Source organism: Trachypithecus francoisi, unplaced genomic scaffold, assembly GCF_009764315.1.
Source record: "Trachypithecus francoisi isolate TF-2019V2 unplaced genomic scaffold, Tfra_2.0 Lachesis_group12, whole genome shotgun sequence".
Taxonomy (NCBI): Eukaryota; Metazoa; Chordata; class Mammalia; order Primates; family Cercopithecidae; genus Trachypithecus; species Trachypithecus francoisi.
The window spans coordinates 39,973,273-39,996,421 of NW_022681457.1; the positions used below are offsets into that span (position 1 = coordinate 39,973,273).

At 41.8% G+C, this 23,149-nt stretch overlaps 1 protein-coding gene across 2 annotated transcripts in view; it reads left to right on the forward strand.

Moving 5' to 3' along the window:
• Window positions 1–23,149, forward strand: part of GIPC2 (GIPC PDZ domain containing family member 2) — a 99,646-nt gene that overhangs the window by 49,114 nt on the left and 27,383 nt on the right. For both annotated transcript variants that reach the window (XM_033225386.1, XM_033225388.1), the window contains exon 4: window positions 22,365–22,471. In XM_033225386.1, coding sequence (XP_033081277.1) covers window positions 22,365–22,471 — 107 coding nt within the window. The remainder of the gene's footprint in view (window positions 1–22,364; window positions 22,472–23,149) is intronic.

Genomic DNA, 23,149 nt, shown 5'->3' on the forward strand with positions numbered 1-23,149 from the left:
ACTGCCTTATGTACCTAACTACTGTTGAACTGGCTTTCTGTTGCCTCATGAAATCAATGGACACATTTGCGAAGCACTCTGAGTAGGATTTTCCTAATAGAGGTATATTATTTGAGCACACTGAATTCTGGTAGTGCTGTTGGTTAGGACACCCAGAGATTGAATTTGGAGGAGTAAGTTTTTATTTTCCAAGGTTTCTGTGGAAGTTTAACTCAAGCTGCTGGTCTTTATGCATTTTCCGTGCTGTGGATTGATTCTTGACTCTGGGCCCTAGCGTGAGGGGTTTCTTTCTTAAAAGTAAGCCTGGCTGCTCTGCCTATCCTCCAGCCCCGAATTTTTCTGCTTATTGTTTTGCCTCTGGGATAAAGACAAAGCTACTTTGTTCCTCATCCTTTAGCTTCATCCCAGTGCTTAGCTCTTTGCCAGAGTGGGGAATATACATCAGGGGGTACTTGGGGAATCAGGCTTCCCCCAATTCTCTTGGTCCTAATCTTATCTTTTGCTATGTTTCCTTCCTTTTTTCCTGTATTTTCTAGCGTTATTATTGACTCAGGGCCAATAATTCAAATTTCATAGTCCTTTATGATTATCTGACTCTCTGTCCTCTTGGATTTCTACCAGGAAAAGGGCCAGTCTTAGTGAGGCAGAGTTTTCTCTGCATTCAGATAGGCCACCTTGGCTGTAGCTAAGTCACTTATAGGATCTTAACAAAAGCTGTCAGAAATGGCTATATGCATCAGTATTTTGACATTTTCCTACCAACTTCCCTAAAGACTTAGCCTGGAGAGGCATGTGGACTATATCCGAAATCACAAGAGGAAGGAGCATAGTTGGCTGCTTTGCAATGGCATAACTAGGACTGCAAGCACCACTTCTTTGTAGTGGGTGGGGAAATCCTTACTGCCTGCCTTCATGTCCATATTTTAGGTCCACTACTCGCTACACTCCACTTCCAGGGGCCATTATATGTGTTAATATTCTTTGATGGAGAGCTATGCAATAAACACTATCTAATTTCAGAAAAAGGCATTTATTGGAGACTACCATGTAGGTCCCAGAAACAGTCAATCGAGCCTTGACAAGGTCAGGAACCAAGCCTGTTTCAGGGATGTGTGTACCAGGAACCCTTCATGGCACTGGCTGAATTGACTCCGGGCAATTATTTTCTATTTTCATATCACTTCACTCAGGATTCAGGTGGAGAGGTGGAGCAACTAAGTAGGTCTTATACCCATCTTGATAATGGGGAAGGCAGGCTATGTGAGAGACCTACCAAAATCCCACATAACAGGAAGGGATAAGTTTCTTTATAGGTAGGAAAAAAGTAGCAGATCCCCATTTTGCTATTTCTCCTTAGCTGTTATATCTTGTTCTGCAGGGACAGCAGTGTTGATTTTTCTCTTGATTTTGAATCTGACTGTAGCCATGTATGATATCTATCAGTCTGGGAGTATTGGAATGGATTTGGAGGGAGAAGGGTATTGTAAATGGTTGTGGGCATTTGGCCTTGGATTTTATTTTTCTGCTATGAGTTGGGTGCCACCTACATAGCTGTTTGGCAGTGGACTATCTAGAGATGATGACAGCATCCAACTTTCTTTCAGAGAAAGAGTAAAGTCACATTTTCCTTGGTGCTGGCCATCAGATTTGGAGGGGACCATAATTACCAGTTGTGACTACATTTCTAGAAATATTTTTAATTTATGTATCTCACAAATTATTGAGACTCTTCTGTGTTTCAGGTACTCTGTGTGGCATAGAAAATACTAAGGAGGAAGACTAAGCTATGGCTCCTGCCTTTTGAGGAGCTCATAGTCTAGCAGGAGGCTGTTATGGGCTGAATTGTGTCCTTCAAAATTCACATGTTGAAGTCCTAATCTTCAGTACCTTAGAATGCAATTGGATTTGTAGATAAGGCCTTTAAAAAGGTAACTAGGTTAAAGAGGTAACTAGGTTAAAATGAAGTCATTAGGGTGGGCCCTAATCCAATATAACTGGTGTACTTATTAGAAGAGGAAATTTAGACACAGACACAGGGAGGATGCCATTTGAACTTGAAGATAACTATCTATCTGTAAGTCAAGGAGAGAGGCCTCAGAAGAAACCAACCCTAGAGAAACTTTGATCCTGAACTTCTGGCCTCCAGAACTCTGAGAAAATAAATTTCTATTGTTTAAGCCACCTAATCTATGGTACTTTGTTATGGCAGCACTAGGAAATTATAGAGGATAATAGGAAAAAAATTATAGTACCAGTTCTTTGACTATGGAAGTAGATCTTGGGCTTTCTAATAATCTAGAAGGTACTGGTATTTTAGCATTCCTCTGGCTTTGGGAAGATAGCAAGAGCACACTGATATGTTTCCATTCTGACATTTGTTGAGCAATTAGTATATGCTTGTCTTAGGGTATTAGTTGTCCTAGACAATCATAGTCACCTTTTATTGAAAGCGTACTGTATACCATTACCATACCACCTACTTGGTACATGCATGAATAAGATCCAGATCTAGGAACTCATGTCTAGTGAGAAGAGATGGATATGAAAAAATAAATAAATTTAATAAAGGCTGTTAGAGGTACTAAAATATACTGGATGTATAGAGGTGGGAGACATCAAGTGTATTTAAGAAGTTCAGGAAAAGCTTTTCTTTTCTTTTTCTATTTTTTTTTTTTTTGAGACGGAGTTTTGCTTTGTCGCCCAGGATGGAGTACAGTGTCGTGATCTCAGCTCATTGCAACCTCCACCTCTCAGGTTCAAGTGATTCTCCTGCCTCAGCCTCCCGAGCATCTGGGACTACACGCGTGTGCCACCATGTCCGGCTAATTGTTTGTATTTTTAGTAGAGACAGGGTTTAGCCAGGATGGTCTCAATCTCCTGACCTCGTGATCTACCCGCCTTGGCCTCCCAAAGTGCTAGGATTACAGGTGTGAGTCACTGCGCCCGGCCAGGAAAAGCTTTCTAAGGAAAGAGATTTGAGTTGAGTCTGAAGGGATGAATAGTGCTTACTTAGTGGATGAATTGGGGAAGGTTGTCCTGGGAAGTGGAAACAGAATAAGCAAAGTTACAGAGATAGAGAATACCATGTTTGCCGGTGTTTTTGGTTAGAGGTTATAGGTGGTGGTGTCACAGGAAATGAAGCTCAAGAATCAGTAGAGAACAAATATATCAAGAGCCTTATATATGAAGATAAAGACTGGGCAATAAAGAGGCCGAGGGGTAACATGATGAGTCTTTAATTTTACAAAGATATTTTGGAGACTGTTAGATAAAGGGATATGAGATAGAGATTAGGAGATCATAAAGGTTCTATTCACAATAATAGCTATCATTTGTTCAGTGCGAGAGAGATGAATTAAGGCAGTGCCTGTAGGCATGAAGAGAAGAGAAATGGTTTGGAGGAATAGATAGTGGTGTGCTGGAGCCATTGGTACACATCTCTTCCTTCACTGACATCAGGTTGATTGTTTTAAATTAGCTATAATGGGATATTTATAAAAGAGAAATAGGTAAGTCCTGTAAGTCAGGGCTCTTTATTTTAATTTTTTTAGTGTGGAGAGCTGATTGTTAAATGTTTACCTGCACACCACTGAATAATGAGATTGAATTAGTAACCTGTTGGACATAGAAATAAACGAAGGAGAGACTGCAAATGATGACCTTAGATTTGTGGCTTCAGGGAGGGAGTATGGTGCCATTCTTTAAGATGAGGAAAGCTGGTAAAGAAGTAGATATGGGCAAGGAGATAGGATAGGAAATAAATTATAAGTATAATTTTGGACTAAATGAGTTTGAAATCTGCAGGACGATTCAGTTAGACTTGTACAAAAGGGCTGGGTGTGGTGGTTCACACCTGTAATCCCAGCACTTTGGGAGGTTGAGGAGGGAGGGTCACTTGAGGTCAGGAGTTCGAGACCAGCCTGGCCAATGTGGTGAAACCCTGTCTCTTCTAAAAATACAAAAATTAGCTAGAAATGGTGGCAAGCACCTCTAGTCCCGGTTGCTCGGGAGGCTGAGGCAGGAGAATCACTTGAATATGGTAGGTGGAGGTTGCAGTGAGCCGAGATCATGCCATTGCACTCCAGCCTGGGTAACAGAGTGAGACCCTGTCAAAAAATAAAAAAATAAACACACACACACACACACACACACACACACATACACATACACACACAGGAGGTAGATGAGCATCGATAATTGGGGCCTAGAGAATGAGATTTATGAGTAATTTTCCTTGATCAGTAGCAGAAGCCATGGAAATAGATTGAATCACTGAGAGTGATAAAAGGACCAAAAACAGAACGTTGAGGGGAACACCAGCATTTAAGAGGCAGAAAGAGAAGGAGGAGCCAGCACTGAGGAATGGCCAGACATGGACGAGATGGCCTTCTGGGTGGCCTTTATCCAAGTACTCAAGATCAAGTCACTTGTCCCACGAGCAGATGCTGCACTGCACTTTCCCAAGTTGGCTGTGGGGCTCTGAGGGAGGAATAAAGGTCGTTAGAAAATGTACCCTCAAAATCTTCTGTGCTGGTCAGAATTTAAATTACTGTTTTTCAGCCAGTAGGTTTCAACCAGTGTGTTTAGAACACAAAGTAGAATAGGGTTGAAAATATTGTGCTTTGTACATTGTAAATATTGTTTCAGTTACAAATGAATATGTGTGTTTCAGTTTTATTATCTTTGTGTATATCTATGGGTCATGATATAATGTATGTATTTCTTACTGTGGGTCACAGAAAAAAAGCATTTGAAAGCCACTGGCTTAAATGACTCCCTTGTCGAAAGTTTGTAGTTGAATGGGAAATCTTTCCCATACTTAACATGATTTCTCCTGGTCAGCTGGTTACTGATCCAGATTTTCCTTCTTCTAGCCATGAGTTGATGGCAGCATTCCCAGTCCTTATCAAGTATCGACTGGAATGTCTGTAGTGGTATTTTTTAGGGCATGGTTCACTTCCTTTCTCCTTTTGCCAATGAAAAGGAACATGTCTTTACAATGAGCTCAACCCTGCAGAGTTTGCCCTGTAAACCTAGATTTTCCCAAGGCCATGAAAATCCCTCTTCCATTTAAATGACTCTAAGGCCAGACAAGACCAACTCGTTTGTTTTCCTATAAGGTCTTTTAAATGCAGAAAAACAACAAATCCATGAAGCTTTGATTCGGTTTTACTTAAATGAGTTTCAACTTCATTTATCCTGCAAATTTTTCCAATTTGTGATTCTTGCATGCCCTTTATGGAAAGAGGTTTGAGGAAGGAGGCCTAAAATATTTCTGTAAGAGTTTTCAAAAGCAGAAAGAAAATTGGAAGAAAAAAAACTTACCTTCTAAAGCATTGATGGTCTTTCTTTTAGGGTTAGATTTTGTAACAGATCATTGGGTTATGTCTTCTTTTAGAAGGTTCATTTCTGTGCTGTGTAGCCATCAGAATAGGATGTTAAGTATGTGCAGTGCAGCTTAGTCTTTTGAGTCATTCACAGCTGGAAAACTCGGACCTCATCTTCATGATTCAGCTTAGCTGATGTACTCACTTCAAAGGCTAAGCCTATTTGATATTAAGAGATAAACTGTGACTTTTAAGTTTTAGATGACTTTTTAGATAGACATTTCAAACATTTAAAAATTACTTTTGATTATTCATGCTGTATCTAGGGAAAAATTTCAATCAATCAATACTTTTGGTACCTTTTCATATATACTGAATTCTACAAAATATATTTGGGAATATGAAAAAAGTTATGAAAGAGACGATTAATTGCAGTAGTTAAGTGTGTAGGCTCTGCCAGGGACTGGCTTGTGATATGTGACATTGGGTAAGTTATTTAACCTTTCTGTGCCTTGGTCTTCTCATACAAAATGTGAAGATGTGTCTACCACATTGAGCTGTTATGAGGATTAAATGATTAAACATGAAAAAAATCACAGAGCAGTCCCTGATACATAATAAGTCTTCAAGAAGAGTTATCTGTTATTATTACTATTATTATAAAGGTGTATCATTTTCTTTAAGGAATAATTTTAGAAACAAGATAAACCCATGTGAAACAGGAAAATCAATGTGGATGAATTGGTGATCAACAAGTATTTGTTGAGAATTCTGGCACTGTTTGGATTCTGGAAAGACAGATGACAATATCACATCTCATATCAACTAATGAAATATGTCAGTACATCATAATAGTAGCTGCCATTCGCTTTTCCTAGTACTTTCTAAGTAGGAAATCATTTAGTCCTCACAACCACCCTGAAAGGTGAAGCAGTTTGCCCAAGGTTGCAGCTAGTGAACGAGGGAGGCAGACTTCTAAGCCAAGCAGTCAGCTTCCAGAGCCAGCTCTCTAACAGCTGTTACAGTGAGTCAGCATGCTTGCTGTCCTCAGGGAACTTATAGTTTACATAAAGAGGCAGATACATTAAGAATCAAGTAATTCTACTAACAATAATAGCTACCATTGAATGCTATATTTGAATGAAATATAGTATAGTGGTGAAGAGCATAGACTGTGAGCTCAGTTGCTTGGGTTTGATTCCTATCTTGGCTGCTTTTAAACTGTGTGATTTGGGGTGTTATTTAACCCCTCTATATGCCTGTTTACTTAACTATAAAGTATTTTGAGGATGAAATGAGTTAATGTATGTATGTGCTTAGGAGAGTGCTATGTAATTGCAACCCATTGCGACTAGGACTACTGCTATTATGGCCTGACTTAATAATTCTCATGCCATTCCTATGAGGGTTTTTCAGCCAAGTAAACTGAGGCTTGGACAGTTAATTCATTAAGGCTGCCCAGTGGCGGGCTAAGTGTGGCCATAGCACTCCAGTCCTGTTTGCTCTTGAGGCTTGTACTCTGAACATTATGTGTTACTGCCTCTTCAGAACATAATGCAGACCATGATCCATGCTATAGTGCAGATTTAAACAGTGACATTTATCTGAGAGCTGACTTGTCCATGATTGGGAGGGGTTCTAAGGCTTAGAGAGTGATAGGGATTGGGAGGTGGTAAGATTGGAAAGAAACTTCCTCAAGAAAGAAAGCTGTGAGACAGGTGATTTGTGGCAGATCCCACCAGTATCAGGGATCAATGTCCCATTCTCATGAAAGGCGACAGGACATCTGATAGAATGGCATAAGGATATTAGAGCTTTTAAGTGCTATGGGCTTGCGATCTCAGGTGAAAGACCCTTGTACACACTGGGTGTGGGTGTGGGGGTGGCCTGTGAGTGCACACACTGACTTGGACGTAGAGCTTCATGGTCTGGTCTATGATGGACAGAGTGCAGCATCAGCCTTCTGAAGCCTGCGAGATAAGGAGAGGCCTTCAAAGCAAAACCGAAACTAAATTTCTCACCAAACCTGTGCCATGCCAGGTGGGGGGGTGGTGCTCAAATTCAGATTCAGTTTGGCATTTGTTACATTCAGAATTGTGGAGTAAAATTTAAAAGCCGCTATGGAAATCTAAATGGATGTTCGGAGAAGGAAAACAACATTGAGTAGGCTGGACTGCGTGAGCAAGATCCCTGAAAGATTGCACTTGAACTTGTCCTTGAAGGGTGGGAGGAAACATAGAGACAAGGGAAGGAAGGTTTCCTGTGAGAAGTGCTAAGGACAGGGAGGAACCTAGCTTTGCAGGGACTGTAGCAAATCAGGCTGCAAAAGCAGCTCAGGACCCTATTAATAAGAGCTCTGAAAACTAGGTGGGGAACCCAAGCTTGTTTTAAAGAGTAATAGGGAATCATTTAGATGATATTGGAACTGAAGAATGACATGATGAAGCAGATATTTGGGAATTAAGCCCAGGAGACCAATGTGGCTATATTTGACTAGAGGAGAAACCATGTAAGAGGCTGTTGGAACAGTACAGGAGGAAATGATCAGGGCTGGGATTAGGGGCAGCAGTGGGAATTCAAAGGAAATAAAAAGCATGAGTAATATTGTAAGGGTAAAAATGGGGTAGGAGGTGGATTGATGACACTTAGCTAAAGGGGAGAGGACAGAAGGTTCAGACGCAAATGTCACTCCCAAGATTTCTATCCTAGGAACCTGTGATAACAATGATGCTATAATTGGAAATGAGGCAGTTGGGATGTAGAATGGTTTGGGGGACATTCAGGGAGAAAAGTTCAGTTTCAGGTGTACTGCATTTTATGAGTGGTACTCTCATGTATTGTTTGGCAAAGTAAGTGTACACAGTGACAAATTTTGAGGGGCAGAGCATACTATCGATCATTTTATTATGTAGTAGAGTTTTTCTGACAAATGCACTTTGGCTTAACATTTGTCACAAAGATATTATGGGAGAAGATTAAAAAAATCTAAGTTCCCTTTTGTGGAGTGTGGCAGATGTGTTAGACAAGTGCTGAGTGTAATTGATAAATTGGTTTTCAAGGTAGAGACCCAGCTGGATACCTAAATATAGATCCTTTCTACTCTAGTTGTAAACTTTCATTAAAAAAATTTTTATCCAATGCTTAGTTTTTAATCTGAGAAAAATGAAATTATTATAATCCATAATACTAAAAACTTTGTAAGCTATAGTTTTCAAGACATTTACCCTAAACAGTGATTGATGTCTTATAACTGTAATTTTTTTTTTTTTTTGAGACGGAGTCTCGCTGTGTCACCAGGCTGGAGTGGAGTGGTGTGATCTCGGCTCACTGCAACCTCCGCCTCCTGGGTTCAAGCCATTCTCCTGCCTCAGCCTCCCGAGTAGCTGGGACCACAGGCACGCACCACCACGTCCAGCTAATTTTTTGTAATTTTAGTAGAGGGGGTTTCACCATGTTGGCCAAGATGGTCTCAATCTCTTGACCTCGTGATCTGCCCACCTTGGCCTCCCGAAATGCTGAGATTACAGGCCTACGCCACCTTGCCCGGCCAGAACTGTAATTTTTTTTAAGGAGCATTTAGAGTTAATAACAACCATGAATAGGAGGTATATAATAGTTTTCAACTGTTTTTAAGCTTATTAATTAAAATAGCAATGTGAGATGAAGGGGTAAAAAATGATGCTTAAGTGTAAGTGGCTTTTCTAATCTAACTGAATAGTATGACTATAATGTTATTTATTAGAAAACAGCAATTATATAAATAATACATATTCCACCCAAGAGTATTTTTACAATGGGAATTGTCATTTAATTATAGGCAAATGGGTCTAATAAATTATGTTAGAAATCATAGTATATTTTCAGATAAGTTAGGCAGATAAGCAATTTGATTTACATGTCGAAAAATGTTTGTGAGGCCCGGGCGCGGTGGCTCATGCTTGTAATCCCAGTACTTTGGAGACTGAGATGGGTGGATCACCTGAGGTCAGGAGATTGAGACAGCCTGGCTATTATGGTGAAACCCGATCTCTACTAAAAATGCAAAACATTAGCTGGGCATAGTGGCAGTCGCCTGTAATTCCAGCTACTCGGGAGGCTTAGACAGGAAAATCGCTTGAACCTGGGAGGCGGAGGTTGCAATGAGCTGAGATCGTGCCACTGCATTCCAGCCTGGGCGACAGAGTAAGACTCTGTCTCAAAAAAAAAAGGAAAAAAAGAAAAGAAAAATATGAAAAGACAGATTACGGCCGGGCGTGGTGACTCAAGCCTGTAATCCCAGCACTTTGGGAGGCCGAGGCGGGCGGATCTCAAGGTCAGGAGATGGAGACCATCCTGGTGAACACCGTGAAACCCCGTCTCAACTAAAAATACAAAAAAATTAGCCAGGCGTGGTGGCGGTGCCTGTAGTCCCAGCTACTCAGAAGGCTGAGGCAGGAGAATGGCATGAACCCCGGGGGCAGGGCTTGCAGTGAGTAGATACTGCGCCACTGCACTCCAGCCTGGGAAACAGAGCGAGACTCTGTCTCAGGAAAAAAAAAAAAAATTACAAGACAACGTGCTGTAATATCCCAGTTTTGTAAAATATATATATATATATATTTTTTTTTGAGACGGAGTCTTGCTCTGTCGCCCAGGCTGGAGTGCAGTGGCCGGATCTCAGCTCACTGCAAGCTCCGCCTCCCAGGTTTTTTACGCCATTCTCTCGCCTCAGCCTCCCGAGTAGCTGGGACTACAGGCGCCCGCCATCTCGCCCGGCTAATTTTTTGTATATTTTTAGTAGAGACGGGGTTTCACCGTGTTAGCCAGGATGGTCTCGATCTCCTGACCTCGTGATCCGCCCGTCTCGGCCTCCCAAAGTGCTGGGATTACAGGCTTGAGCCACCGCGCCCGGCCGTAAAATCTATTTTTAAGTGTAGAAGAAAAATACCTTACAGTGTAATTTTCATTTTATTTTATTTTATTTATTTATGTATTAGAGACAGAGTTTTGTTCTTGTTGCCCAGGGTGGAGTGCAATGGCGCGATCTCGGTTGTCCTCTACCTCTGTTGCCTGGGTTCAAGCGATTCTCCTGCTTCAGCCTCCCAAGTAGCTAGGATTACAGGCATGCACCACCACACCTGACTAATTTTGTATTTTTAGTAGAGACAGCCATGTTGGTCAGGCTGGTTTTGAACTCGCGACCTCAGATGATCCACCTGCCTCAGCCTCCCAAGGTGCTGGGATTACAGGCATGAGCCACCGTGCCCTGCCAAGTTGGTCAGTTTATGGATGACTTTTCTTTCTCTTTCCTTTTTCTTTCTTCTCCCTCCCTCTCTCCCTCCTTTCCTCCCTTCCTTTCCCTCCCTCCTTCCCTCCCTCTTTCCTTCCCTTTCTTTCCCTACCTTTTTCCTTTTTCTTCCCTCCTTCCCTCCCTCTTTCCTTCCCTTTCTTTCCCTACCTTTTTCCTTTTTCTTCCCTCCTTCCCTCCCTGCCTCCCTCCCTCCCTCCAGGGTCTCACTCTCTAAGGGTGGAGTGCCGTAGTGCAGTCGCAGTTCACTGCAGGGCTCAAGAGATCCTCCCGCTTCAGCCTCCCAAGTAGCTGGGACCACAGATGCAGGCCACCAAACTGAGCTAATTTTTCAGTGTTTTGTAGAGATGGGATCTCACTTTTTTGCCCAGACTGATCTCGAACTCCTGGGCTGAAGCAGTATGTCGGCCTCAACCTCCCAAAGTGTTGGGATTACAGGCATGACCTACCATGCCAGGCTGACTTTTTTTCTTTAGGCTTGTATTTTCCACATTTTAAATATAAAACAAACACATTAACTTTCACAACCAGAAAACAATTATTTTAAAAAGGAAGGCTGGCCAAGTGTGGTGGCTCATACCTGTAGTTTCAGCACTTTGGGGGTCTGGGGCAAGCAGATAACTTGAGGTCAGGAGTTCGAGACCAGCCTGGCCAACAGGGTGAAACTCTGTCTCTTCTAAAAATATAAAAATTAGCCGAGCATGGTGGCATGCACCTGTAATTCCACCTACTGGGGAGGCTGAGGCATGAGAATCACTTGAACCTGGGAGGTGGAGGTTGCAGTGAGCTGAGATGGTGCCATTGCACTCCAGCCTGGGCAACAGAGTGAAACTCTGTCTCAAAATTAAAAAAAAAAAAAATAAATAAGAAAGAAAGCTAGCATTCTAGGCAGTAGATGAAACTTATTCTACATAGTTGCTTTACAGTTTTCAACTATATGATGCTCCTCATTAAACAATTTTATTTTAAATAGTTCCATGTGAGAAATGTGGTAGAATATGTTATCAACTCTTTAAATTTGCAGGATCTGTTTTGGTAACTATTTTTCTTAACTTTGTAAAGTCTAGGGGGGAGGTATGTATAATAAACCAGTAATAAAGGTGAACAATAATTTTTATTTCTTGAATTCCCATGATAAAATCATATTATAGGGTAAAATAAGTGAAAGGATAAAATTAAATATTTTAGCTATCATTCTTTGTTAAAAGAATGACCTTTTACCTTTCCAAATTAGAGTCTAAAGGTTTGTAGTCTTTTTTTGTAACATAGTCTCCTCTGGATTAAAGGTATGAACTTTTTCCCCAGAGATGCACACTAACTTTTGCCTGCAATTTCTGGGAGTTAGGAAAACAGCTTTGGGGCTTTCTTAAATGACACCTTAACTAAAGAACAAGAAGATTTCCGGCACAGTTATTGTACTTCTGATATGCATCACGCCCTGTTCTGTCTCATCAATGGAATGGTTGAGCCACCTTTGTGTGCTTGTGGGGTTCATTCATGTGTGGGCAGCTCTTTTGATCCAATAGACAACTGCCACCTTCATGCAGGTGGCATCAGTATATGCCTCCTTTTCCTTGCCTTTGGTCTGTCTCAGCACCCTAGTAATTGTATTTTTTTAAAGCCTATTCTAAAGAAGTTTCAGAAATATTGGAGAGAGGAAGGATGCAGGGAAAAAGGGAGAGTAGTTAAAATCTTAAATTCTGAGACACAAGCTAGATTTTATGTCAACTATCCTAGAGTGTGTACGTAGGTTGGGGGTCGATGTGGGGTAGGGAGCATGTGTTTATGGACAATGCTGTTGGTGTATATCTAAGCATTGGAAGGTCTTTTCAGATGGGTTGCCTCACTACTTGGGCAGAATTCTGTATCTGTGAGGTGTCTTTCATTTGGAGACCATGGTAAACCCTATTAAACCCTACTAAACTGTTACTGCCTAAGCAGAAACGGGAATCATACAAACCAGCAGTCCATGAGTGATGCTGGCATTAGCAAAACCCTGTGTGTGGCCCATACAATGTGACCAGGACCCAGTTTCTTGCCTTGTCTCTCTGCTCTGATGTCCTGTCTGATGCATCTGCTTCAACATTTAGGTATCATATTAAGGTTAGCTCCACACTGTGTCCCAAGATGGTGGTCAGCAACTGCTGGGACCATGTGCTTTCTTATTCATGCAGAGCAGAAGAGGAGAGAGACTTTGGCTCAGAATTTCTAGCAAAAGTCCTGAGATTTATTCTGACCTTGCAGCCTTTAGTCACATGCTCGCCTCTGAAACAATCACTGTGATGAAGGGAATCAGTTTAGCTTAGCCCATTCTTGTGTCCCATATCTGAAGCTAGGAGCGGTCAGCTTCCCCTGAACCACAGTGATCGTTAAATGACCAATGGGTACTAAAATAACTAATGAATGTTATTTACCAATGGCAACTCATAACTTTTAATAGAATACAAAATGAGGTAGTGTTTCTAGGGTGGACCTGCCTGGCCTTTTGGTCCAGCTCTGCCCACTTACCCGGTTGTCTATGACCCTGGTGAAATCATTTCACTTTTCCAAGCCTTGGTTTCCTGAATCATGAAATTAGGATAATAATCATACCTATCTCATAATAGTTTTATGAGCATTAAAAACATATAAACAATTTTATATGCTGTTACCTGGGATATAGTCAATTCTAGGTTAAAAAGGCACTACCTTTGACTTACCCCAAATAATTTACCTTGACTATCCCTAGATGAATATAGTGTGTTTTTATTCTTTTGAAATAAAATTGATCTTTAAGAATAATGCTAGTTTAAGAAACAGCATATAATGCTTGATAGGTCGCCATCTGTAGAGGGAACCTCTACAACTTGAGAGATACCTGAAAATGAGGGCAGAAAGCTGCAGAGCCCGGTAGAGCTGTTGACTAGAGCTAAGTATTATTGCTTTGTAGAAATGTGTCATTCTCCAAGAGAAACCTAAAATTTTAGTTTTTATAAGAAATCACCCGGCCGGGCGCGGTGGCTCAAGCCTGTAATCCCAGCACTTTGGGAGGCCGAGACGGGCGGATCACGAGGTCAGGAGATCGAGACCATCCTGGCGAACACGGTGAAACCCCGTCTCTACTAAAAATACAAAAAAAAAACTAGCCGGGCGAGGTGGCGGGCGCCTGTAGTCCCAGCTACTCGGGAGGCTGAGGCAGGAGAATGGCGTAAACCCGGGAGGCGGAGCTTGCAGTGAGCTGAGATCCGGCCACTGCACTCCAGTCCCGGCGACAGAGCGAGACTCCGCCTCAAAAAAAAAAAAAAAAAAAAAAAAAAGAAATCACCCAATATTTAAAAAGTTGCGACTAATTAAAAAATCTGAAAACACTGCACATCCAACAAATATGTCTGTATACGATATGTAACTGTGAACTCCATGTTAGTAGTCTTGTCCTGAGAGAATTGTCCTTGATGTCAAAGTCCTTGCCGGGCGCGGTGGCTCAAGCCTGTAATCCCAGCACTTTGGGAGGCCGAGACGGGCGGATCACGAGGTCAGGAGATCGAGACCATCCTGGCTAACACGGTGAAACCCCGTCTCTACTAAAAATACAAAAACTAGCTGGGCGAGGTGGCGGGCGCCTGTAGTCCCAGCTACTCGGGAGGCTGAGGCAGGAGAATGGCGTAAAACCCGGGAAGCGGAGCTTGCAGTGAGCTGAGATCTGGCCACTGCACTCCAGTCCGGGTGACAGAGCAAGACTCCACCTCAAAAAAAAAAAAAAAAAAAAAAAAAAAAAAACAACAACAACAAAAAAACAAAGTCCTTTGCTCTGGTGACATGCACACTAACCTCTCAGGTACCCAGTGGGAAGAAAACCTCAAGGGAATCATTTCTGGAAGGGATAGAGAACTAATGAACTGAGAGTTGCCTAGATGGGAGATACTTGGAAATGTAAACTCTCCATTCATCGCTTTTGGAATCTTTGAACTTGCTGAACTATATAGCCTGGAACACTTTCCCCTCTCTACTCCTCCCCTTTACCCATCTAGCCTTGCTGTCTTTACCTGTGATGGTCGGGTCTCTGCTTATAAATCACTTTCTCCAGGAAGTCTCAGGTGTGTGAGAATAAAGCATGGGAGCCCACTTGGGCCTTTGATAGCATCTCTCCCTATGGATTAATAAACTGATTTGGTGAGATCTGTTCTTTGTGAATTTAGTTAGTGTGAATAAATCCCTACGATTCAGATCAGCTCTGGGAACACTGAAAAAAATAAGCATTCCTGGGTCTGCAATGCTGAGGATTGTTGGTGCATACATCCTGCAGAGTGCTGCTGACTTGCCACCTGGCCACGCTTTGATGTTTCTCTTGGTGCTCTGTAACTTCAGAGATGGAAAGTACAGAAACTGATTGTTGAATTTGACGAGATAGCTGAGTTCACCCTACATGGGTGGTTAGGGGAGGGAGCTGCATGTTTACTTTTCTGGGATGGAGTGGTGATATGGATGGTCGCTTGCCCACATGGTGTGATAAAACTCCAATAGGGGATATTGGGGCAGTGGGGGGTGCTGGACAGAGACCACAGAGTCCAAGGATTTTACTCTTTTCTCTGGCCCCTCAGTGGGCTCTTCTTCCCCTTCCTCACTGGAAGGAGCCCATTACTGAGTGCCCTGTGAGGAGCTGGGCTTACACTCATCCACTTTAGAGGATCTCAGATGGAGCAATGGTAGGGGCCATCTGTTGTTTCCACCCTCCTCTAAATTTTAAGGAGAAATCATATGTTTTATAGAAGAAAAAAGAAAAACAGAATAAAGAAGAGACCTTTGCCCCTAGCATTTCAAGTGATAGCTTTCTGAACGTTTTAAGAGGAACTTTTGCATGTTTCATTTTTAGAGAGAAAACCTATATAAGTTGTTTCGTTAGGAGAGTGGAAGAGCGCATTTCCCTCTCTCCAGGTTGAAACACAGCAGCAGAAGCAAATTGTAAACTCTAGCAGCAGTGTTCTATTAACATGAGCCAGGCCACTGGGCAAAACATCTTTCATACAGTAGTCATTTGAGAGCTTAAAACAATGCTGTAAATAGGTGTAAATCTTTTGTAGATAGGAACTTATTCCTCAGGTTCACACAGCTTGCAAGGAGAGGAGCTGGGTTTTTAACTAAGGTGCTCTGATTCCAAAGTCCATGTTCTTAACCACAACACTATGGATAACAGTACAGATTGAACCAAAATACTAATTTTCTCATAAGTAAACCAGTAGATAATCAGTGATCAGAATGCAGCTGAGAACATTACTTACAGGCATCATGATACCGCATTTGAAAACAGAGTGATGGTAGAGATAATCAGACCTCAGTACTAAAGTTCTCGTAAGATATTTTAAGAGAGCCAGATAATATGCTTTTGAGAAGTCAGGAAAATTTTATCAGGGTCTCACTTTCAGCAGAGATCTAATCAGAAATGTTAGAACAAGGTTTATTTCACAGTTTGGAACTGAAAGTAATTGGTTTGTTTCCTGTTTGTCACCAAAATGCCACTGATTATTTTTTTCTCCTACCTTCTTTTCACACAGGCCCTCAGCCCACTACAATGTTCCTCCTTTACAACTGTTTCCAGATGTTCTCAAGGGTTTCACATGTGCTCCAAGGAAGTGTGATCCTGTTAGGCACCTTGTTGACCTTCTCTGTGTCCATAGCATCCCATTCTTCCCTCTGGGCATCTTTGGGCTATTTCTTGCTCGCTGAGCAACTTGGCTACAGCAGTGTGCATCTGTGCCCACTTCACATTGAAATCATGGCCCCTGCCCATGCCCCGTCAGTGCTGCTCCATCCTCGGGGCCAACTAGGGCTCTTGTGGGACCCGAACAAGGCCTCGTTCTGTGCGGAAGTGGGGAGAATATCCAGCCTCCTCACAGCCCGGTCCTTCAACAGTTGAGGAGCTAAGCCGTGTTGGATGTTCTACTCCTGAAAACAGTGCTTTTGTCTTCTGTCAGCACTTCTTTCCCTAGGACCCAGGCACAGGCGTTTGGGAGGAAGACAGATACCTTTCTGCCTTTTCCATTTCCCTGTCTCTCTACCTGAACTTCATCAAATAGCAGAAACTAGGGGTTTGCCTATTTATTGAAAATGTCAGTTAAAATAGGCTCTTGTAAAGAAAGATACATGTGTATATAAACATTTTATTTTAATTTAAAACATAGATGTGAATAGTGAACAACGTTTATTATTTGGGTGATGGGTACATGAAAAGCCCAGACTTCACCACTAGCAGCATATGCATGTAAGAAACCTGCACTCATGTTCCCGACATAAAAACTAAAAATCAATGTTTAGATTCATAGAAAAACTGAGCAGAAAGTACAGAAAGTTCCCATTTCTATGTTTTAAAACATAGAAGTGTACATTCTTTTATCACTCTTAATGTAAAAGGCCTTTTCTTTGAGTAGAGGATACAAATTGGAGTTCTAAGATGTCTGTCTTATATAATCACAATCTTAATGCATATCTGTGGGTTCTGTTTCATTAAAAAAAAAAACAGATATGTGAAATGATGGCTGTTTAAAAGTATTTTTTCTTTTCAATCATGGTTCATTGCAGTCTCAAACTCCCAGGCTTAAATGATCTTCACACCGTAGTCTCCTGAGTAGCTTGGACTACAGGCATGTCCCATCATGCCTGGCTGATGAAACATTTTGTTTTTCTTTCCTTTTTTTTTTGTTGAGACAAGGTCTTGCTCTGTCACCCAGGTTGAAGTAAAGTGGCGTGATCACAGCTCACTGCAGCCTTGATGTCTTGGGGCTCAAGCAATCCTCCTGCTTTAGCCTCCTGAGTAGCTAGGACTGCTGGTGCACGTTACCCTGTCTGACTAATTTTTATATTTTTTGGTAGAGATGGGGTTTTACTATGTTGCCTAGGCTGGCCTTGAATTCCTGGGCTCAAATGATCCGCCAATCTTGGCCTCCCAAAACGCTGGAATTAGAGGCATGAGCCACAGCACCCAGCCTAAAATTTCTCATAGAGACGAGATCTTACTGTGTTGCCCAGGCTGGTCCTGAACCCTGAGGTCAAGTGATCCTCCTGCCTTGGCCTGCTAATGTGTTGAGATTACAGGCGTGAGCCACTGAACCCAGCCAAAAATATTTTTTCTAATCTCCTAGAGTCATCTTGCCCACACCTAATTTTTTTTTTTTTTGCAACTTACCCTTATGGAGTCTATCCACGGCAGTCAACCATCAACCTAGTTTTCATAGCATTAATAACTCCTTGTTTTACACTCATTTCATCAGCTCATGTACTCTTAAGTTAAAGCACATAATTAGAGTAACATACAATTGCCACAAAAAGGTCTGGGAACAAACCTGACTGCTTCTAGGCTATATGCAACTCCACTGTGGGAGCGGTTAGGCACCCACACACTGTGCGTTCCTGTGCCCTAAGTGATGTATGGCAGGCGGATGGCCAGTACCCTCAACTGGGAGCCCTGGTGCATCTAGTGAGTCAGCTAACTGCAGGTGCAGGCTGGTCACCAGTGCCTGCTGTATCCACTGCATCCCTCTCATAACGCAGCCCCAAGAGAAGCCTCGTGCAGATCCGTTCATGTGAAGTGACTGATTTAGGGCTTGATCTGGTTGGCCAGATATGCTTAGACAGGCCAGCACCCCAAGAGTAGGCCAGACTGTAAATACTTGTGATCTCCAAAACATTTCAAAAACACGAAACCTGTTTTTTCCCCTGTGGGTGAACAGGACCATCCTGCTTGTTTTTGTGTATAAACAGATTGATTTATGTACCTGGGTTATAGGTTCATAGACAAACATGGCTTTTGTTTCCTTAGAGGTGAAAACCGCCTTTCTGGAGGCTGGTCCAACCCAGAATTTAAAATTTAACTTTTGCTTTGGTGCCACCAAGTGGTTAGCTTTGAGATGCCACTTTTGAGATGATGGCTTAGCAAATCCATGATGATAAAAAAAAAAAAAAACCTGGGATGTATAGGAGAAGCTCAGAGAATTTTTAGGGCAGTAACACCATTTTGTATAATACAATGGTGGGTATATATTATAATATACAGTTATTCAAATTCATAGAATGTGTAACACCAAGAGTGAACTCTAAACTGTGGACATTAGCTGATTACAGTGTGTCAATGTAGGTTCATCAGTAGTAGCAAAAGTCTTACTCTGGTGTCGGAGGTTGATAATGGGAGGGGCTGTGGCTGTGTGGTGGGAATAGGGGCCATATGGAAACCTTCTGTACTTTCTGCTCAGTTTTGCTGTGAACCTAAAACTGCTCTGTCAAATAAAATTTATTAATGAAAAGTTCTGTGCTACATACATTTTCCCTTCTGGCTACCAGTGTTGCAGATAAGAGCAAGATAAGATAGAAACATCATGTAGAGAGGCCAGCTGACTTCTTAGGCAGGGATGATATAACCTTTATGAAGCCCCACATTCCAGAGGCTGGGTCCTTAGCTTTGTAGGTCCCAGAAACCTTTTTATTTTTATTTTTTTCAATGTATGTAGAGTTGTTCAGTTTTTCAGGGCTCTATCATGCTCACCAAACTTACAAGAGACACTTTTTGAAAAGTCAGATTGGCAATATATTATTTTACAATTAGAATAGTATAATCAGTGGTAAACCAAAGCACATGTGGTAGATGAGAAGTTCATTTTTCACCCTGCAGGAAATTTATATGGGCAGACAGACTGTATCAAGTAGGTTGCTTGGTGAAATTGCAGTAGGGTCAGGGAAGGACGTTGCGTGTCTTAAGTTTACTACCATTCAGACGAGGCTATCTTCACCACTTTAGGGATATACATGACTCTGGGCTGGGGATACTTACATTGCTGGGCAGTACAGAATCCTGGACAATGCTGATGACAAGTCAACTTAATCTTTTCCTTTGGGTACTCTTTTCGAAACTCTATGCTGAATGCATGAGAATTCTTTCTTTCCTCACACAGGACATAATGTAACTGGCAAGACCAATACTATAGGCTTGCTGATACAGCTCTGGTCTCCTGTGAATGGTGGGTCACCAGGATTAGCATTTGGATGTTCCCCAAATCATCAGTCACTATTTATAGGTTTTTGGTTAGGCGGGGCTAGTGTACTCATTACATGCTAATTTTTAATAATTTTATTCTCAGAGGAAGGTTTATGTTTTGTTTTGGTGATTCTGTTCCTGAATACAGGTCAAAATTAATATGTAAAATTAATATGCAAAATCCTTAATCACTTTGGTGTAGATTCCTAATAGCAAAACAGTACTTGGCTGAAGATGGGAATTATCTTGGTTTATTAGTCTGTTCTCATACAGCTATAAAGAAATACCTGAGACTGGGTAATTTATAAAGAAAAGAGGTTTAACTGATTCACAGTTCCACATGGCTGGGGAGGCCTCAGGAAGGGGAAGCAGGCACATCTTATATGGCAACAGACGAAAGAGAGCATGCAAGAGCAGGGAAAACTGATTTACAAAACCATCAGATTTCATGAGAACTGATTCACTATCATGAGAACAGCGTGGGAGAAACCATCCCTTGATCCAATCACGTCCCACTTGATCCCTCCCTCCACATGTGGAGATTATGGGGATTACAATTCGAGATGAGATTTGGGTGGGGACACAGAGCCAAACCATATCACCTAGGTTCTAAGAAAGAATGCAGGCCACTTGATGTCTGTGTCATAAGAGCTTTGCACAGGCCTCACTGCCTACTCGTACTCACCACCCTATCCTGTGATGCATCACTGGAGTGCTTGGTTGTCTCCGGTTCTTTATTGCAGGGATCCCCAACCTTTTTGGCACCAGGGACTGGTTTCATGGAAGGCAATTTTTTCCACAGATGGGGCAGGCAGGAGAGAATGGTTTTGGGATAAAACTGTTCCACCTCAGATCATCAGGCATTAGTTAGATTCATAAGGAACGCACAACCTAAATCCCTCACATGACCAGTTCACAATAGGGTTCCTTTTCTATGAGAATCTCATGCCACTGCTGATCTGACAGGAGGCAGAGCTCAAGCTGTAAGGTAATGCTGTGTGGCCCAGTTCCTAACAGGCCACGGACTGGTACCAGTTTGCAGCCCTGGAGGTTGGAGACCCCTGCTTTAGTGTAGCATCCCCTCCCCACCTGCCTCTTCCCCTGTAGTGCTGCCATGTAGAGTCCTCGGTCAAGGAAGCTCACGGTATTTGCAGAGGTTATCAATTAGTGTCCTGTGGTTGGAATCTAACCCATAGATCTCTTTTGTTTTTGCCAATATGTTGATTTTAAAAGTTTAATTTAATTGCCCAAGCTTAAAAAATTTAAAAATCAGGAGATGCACACAAAACTCTGAGTATCCTCTTTCTTTCTTTCCTTCTTTCTCTCGCTCTCATTTCTTCCTTCCTTCCTTCTTTTCTTTTCTTTTCTTTCTTTCCTTCTTTCCTTCCTTTCTTTTTTTTGACAGAGTCTCACTGTGTTGCCTAGGCAACACAGTGCAATGGTGCAATCATGGCTCACTGCAGCCTTGACCACCTGAGCTCAAGCAATCCTCCCACCTCAGCCTCCTGAGTAGCTGAGACTATAAGCGCGTGCCACTGTGCCTGGTTAATTTTTGTATTTTTAGCAGAGGTGGAATTTCACCTTGTTGCCCAGGCTGGTCTTGAACTCCTGGGCTCAAGCAGTCTGCCTGCTTTGGGCTCTCAAAGTGCTGAGATTCAGGCATGAGATTACTGTAATCATCCTGGCCTGAGTCTCCAGTTTCTTTGAAAAAAAAAAAAAAAAAAAAAGTGGGTGATCTGGCTACACATGGCTTACAGCACAATAAGTTATTGGAGTGGGGCCTATGTAGGGCACATTTCTTCCAATCACCCTCTTTCACTGCCCTTCCCTTCCACTCATTTATGTTACTGCTTTGTAACATATTTGGTGGTGACTCTTAGTTTGCAAATACAGGATAAGACACAACAGAAAAAACAAGCATAAGGAAAGTAGTGGCTCCCTGTGGACTCTTGCTCCCTGCTCTTGTCCTTGCTGGCTACGGGGAATTCCTTCCTTGGAACCTGCTTTCAGGCTTTTTATCTTTTGGACCCTATTTCTGTTAGTATGTTAACTCTGATTTTATCCATTGTGCTTCCAAGAGGTGTGGGCTGGAGCATTGTTCAGGAAAGCTATGGACTTTGAAATCTGGTCTATATCTGCAAGACCCAGTTTTGAATCCCAGCCCCACTTCTTACTGACTTCAGTTCCCTTATCAGTAAAATGAGGGCAATCACCTGTCTCATAGGTTGGTATGAGTATTAAATGGGATTTTTAAATGTAAAGCATCATGCGGAGGGTAGATCCTCAAATAATAGTGCTCTTGTCCCTCTCTTCTCTCTTTTTTTTCTTTAAATTTTTTTTGTTTTGTTTCTTCTTTTTCTATTGGTCCATTGGGAGAAGAAATCTCTCTTCTTTCAAGACATGATTCTTTCTCTTTTTTGTGACCTTGATGAAGCCACTTACTCCTCTTTACTCTTTTTATAAAGCCTACTGTTTTATTTTTTCTTCCTTGTAACTTTGTCTTTCCCATCTGTACATTTCACATATTCCCTTTTCTTAGAGTTAGAACTCTTTCATAAAAACTCTCCCATAAGAATAATGGATGGCAAGTAAATTTATTTTGCTGTGGGAAATTCTATAAGAAGGCCTACCTTTTATCAAATTTCTATAACAATTGTATATAGTTTTGTGATATAAACCACATTAGCTTTCACAGTAATCTGTTGGGATGCTTTCTGCATATATGTATGTTTCCCTGTTCATTGTATTGTAGAAATAGAGCCGAGGTCAAAGGCTGGAAAGTCATCAGGAGAAAAAATTGGTTGTGGAAGGGCAACACTTCGCCTGAGATCAAAAGGTCCGGCCACCGTGGAAGAAATGGTATGTTATGTTCATTTACTTCCTGTTCTGCTTGGAAATGCTGAGATATTTGTGATTATTGGAACTGGAAATAAAGATAAACTCACAAAGTTGGATAAAATTCCATTCATTCTAATTCAAACTTGGACTTTTAATTCATTGCCTATTTAAACAATCTGGAAATTACTGAAGGTATTTAAAAAGGAAATGAAGAAGTTAAGGACATGAGAAGAGATTGTGATCTATAGAAATTCTCAGCTACCTGTAGGTGACATTTCTAGACTCTCTAGACAGCTGGACTATCTCAAAAACTTAAGTCAACCAAAGCTCTCTGAGAGCCAAGAAAAAGTTTCAGAGCCACCTGTAGGAGTCAACAAAAGAAGATTTTGATAATGAAAGATTATATTCCTAAACTCCTCTTCTCACATAAAAAACCTTGTAGTCATCTTTGACTCTTTTCGTTCATGTCCCACGTCGCTTCCATCAGCAAATCCTAGTGGATCTACTGCTATAAGATACTGGAGTCCAATGACTTCTCATCGCCCCTGCCCACCACTGTGCCCTAAGGCACCATCATCTTATCCTGGATATTGCAATCACCTGTTTAGTCCACCTGTGTTCACGAACCTTGCCTTCTTTCCACCTGTGCTCAGCACAACCTTCAGAATGATCCTTAAAATATGCAGGAGAAATTATGTC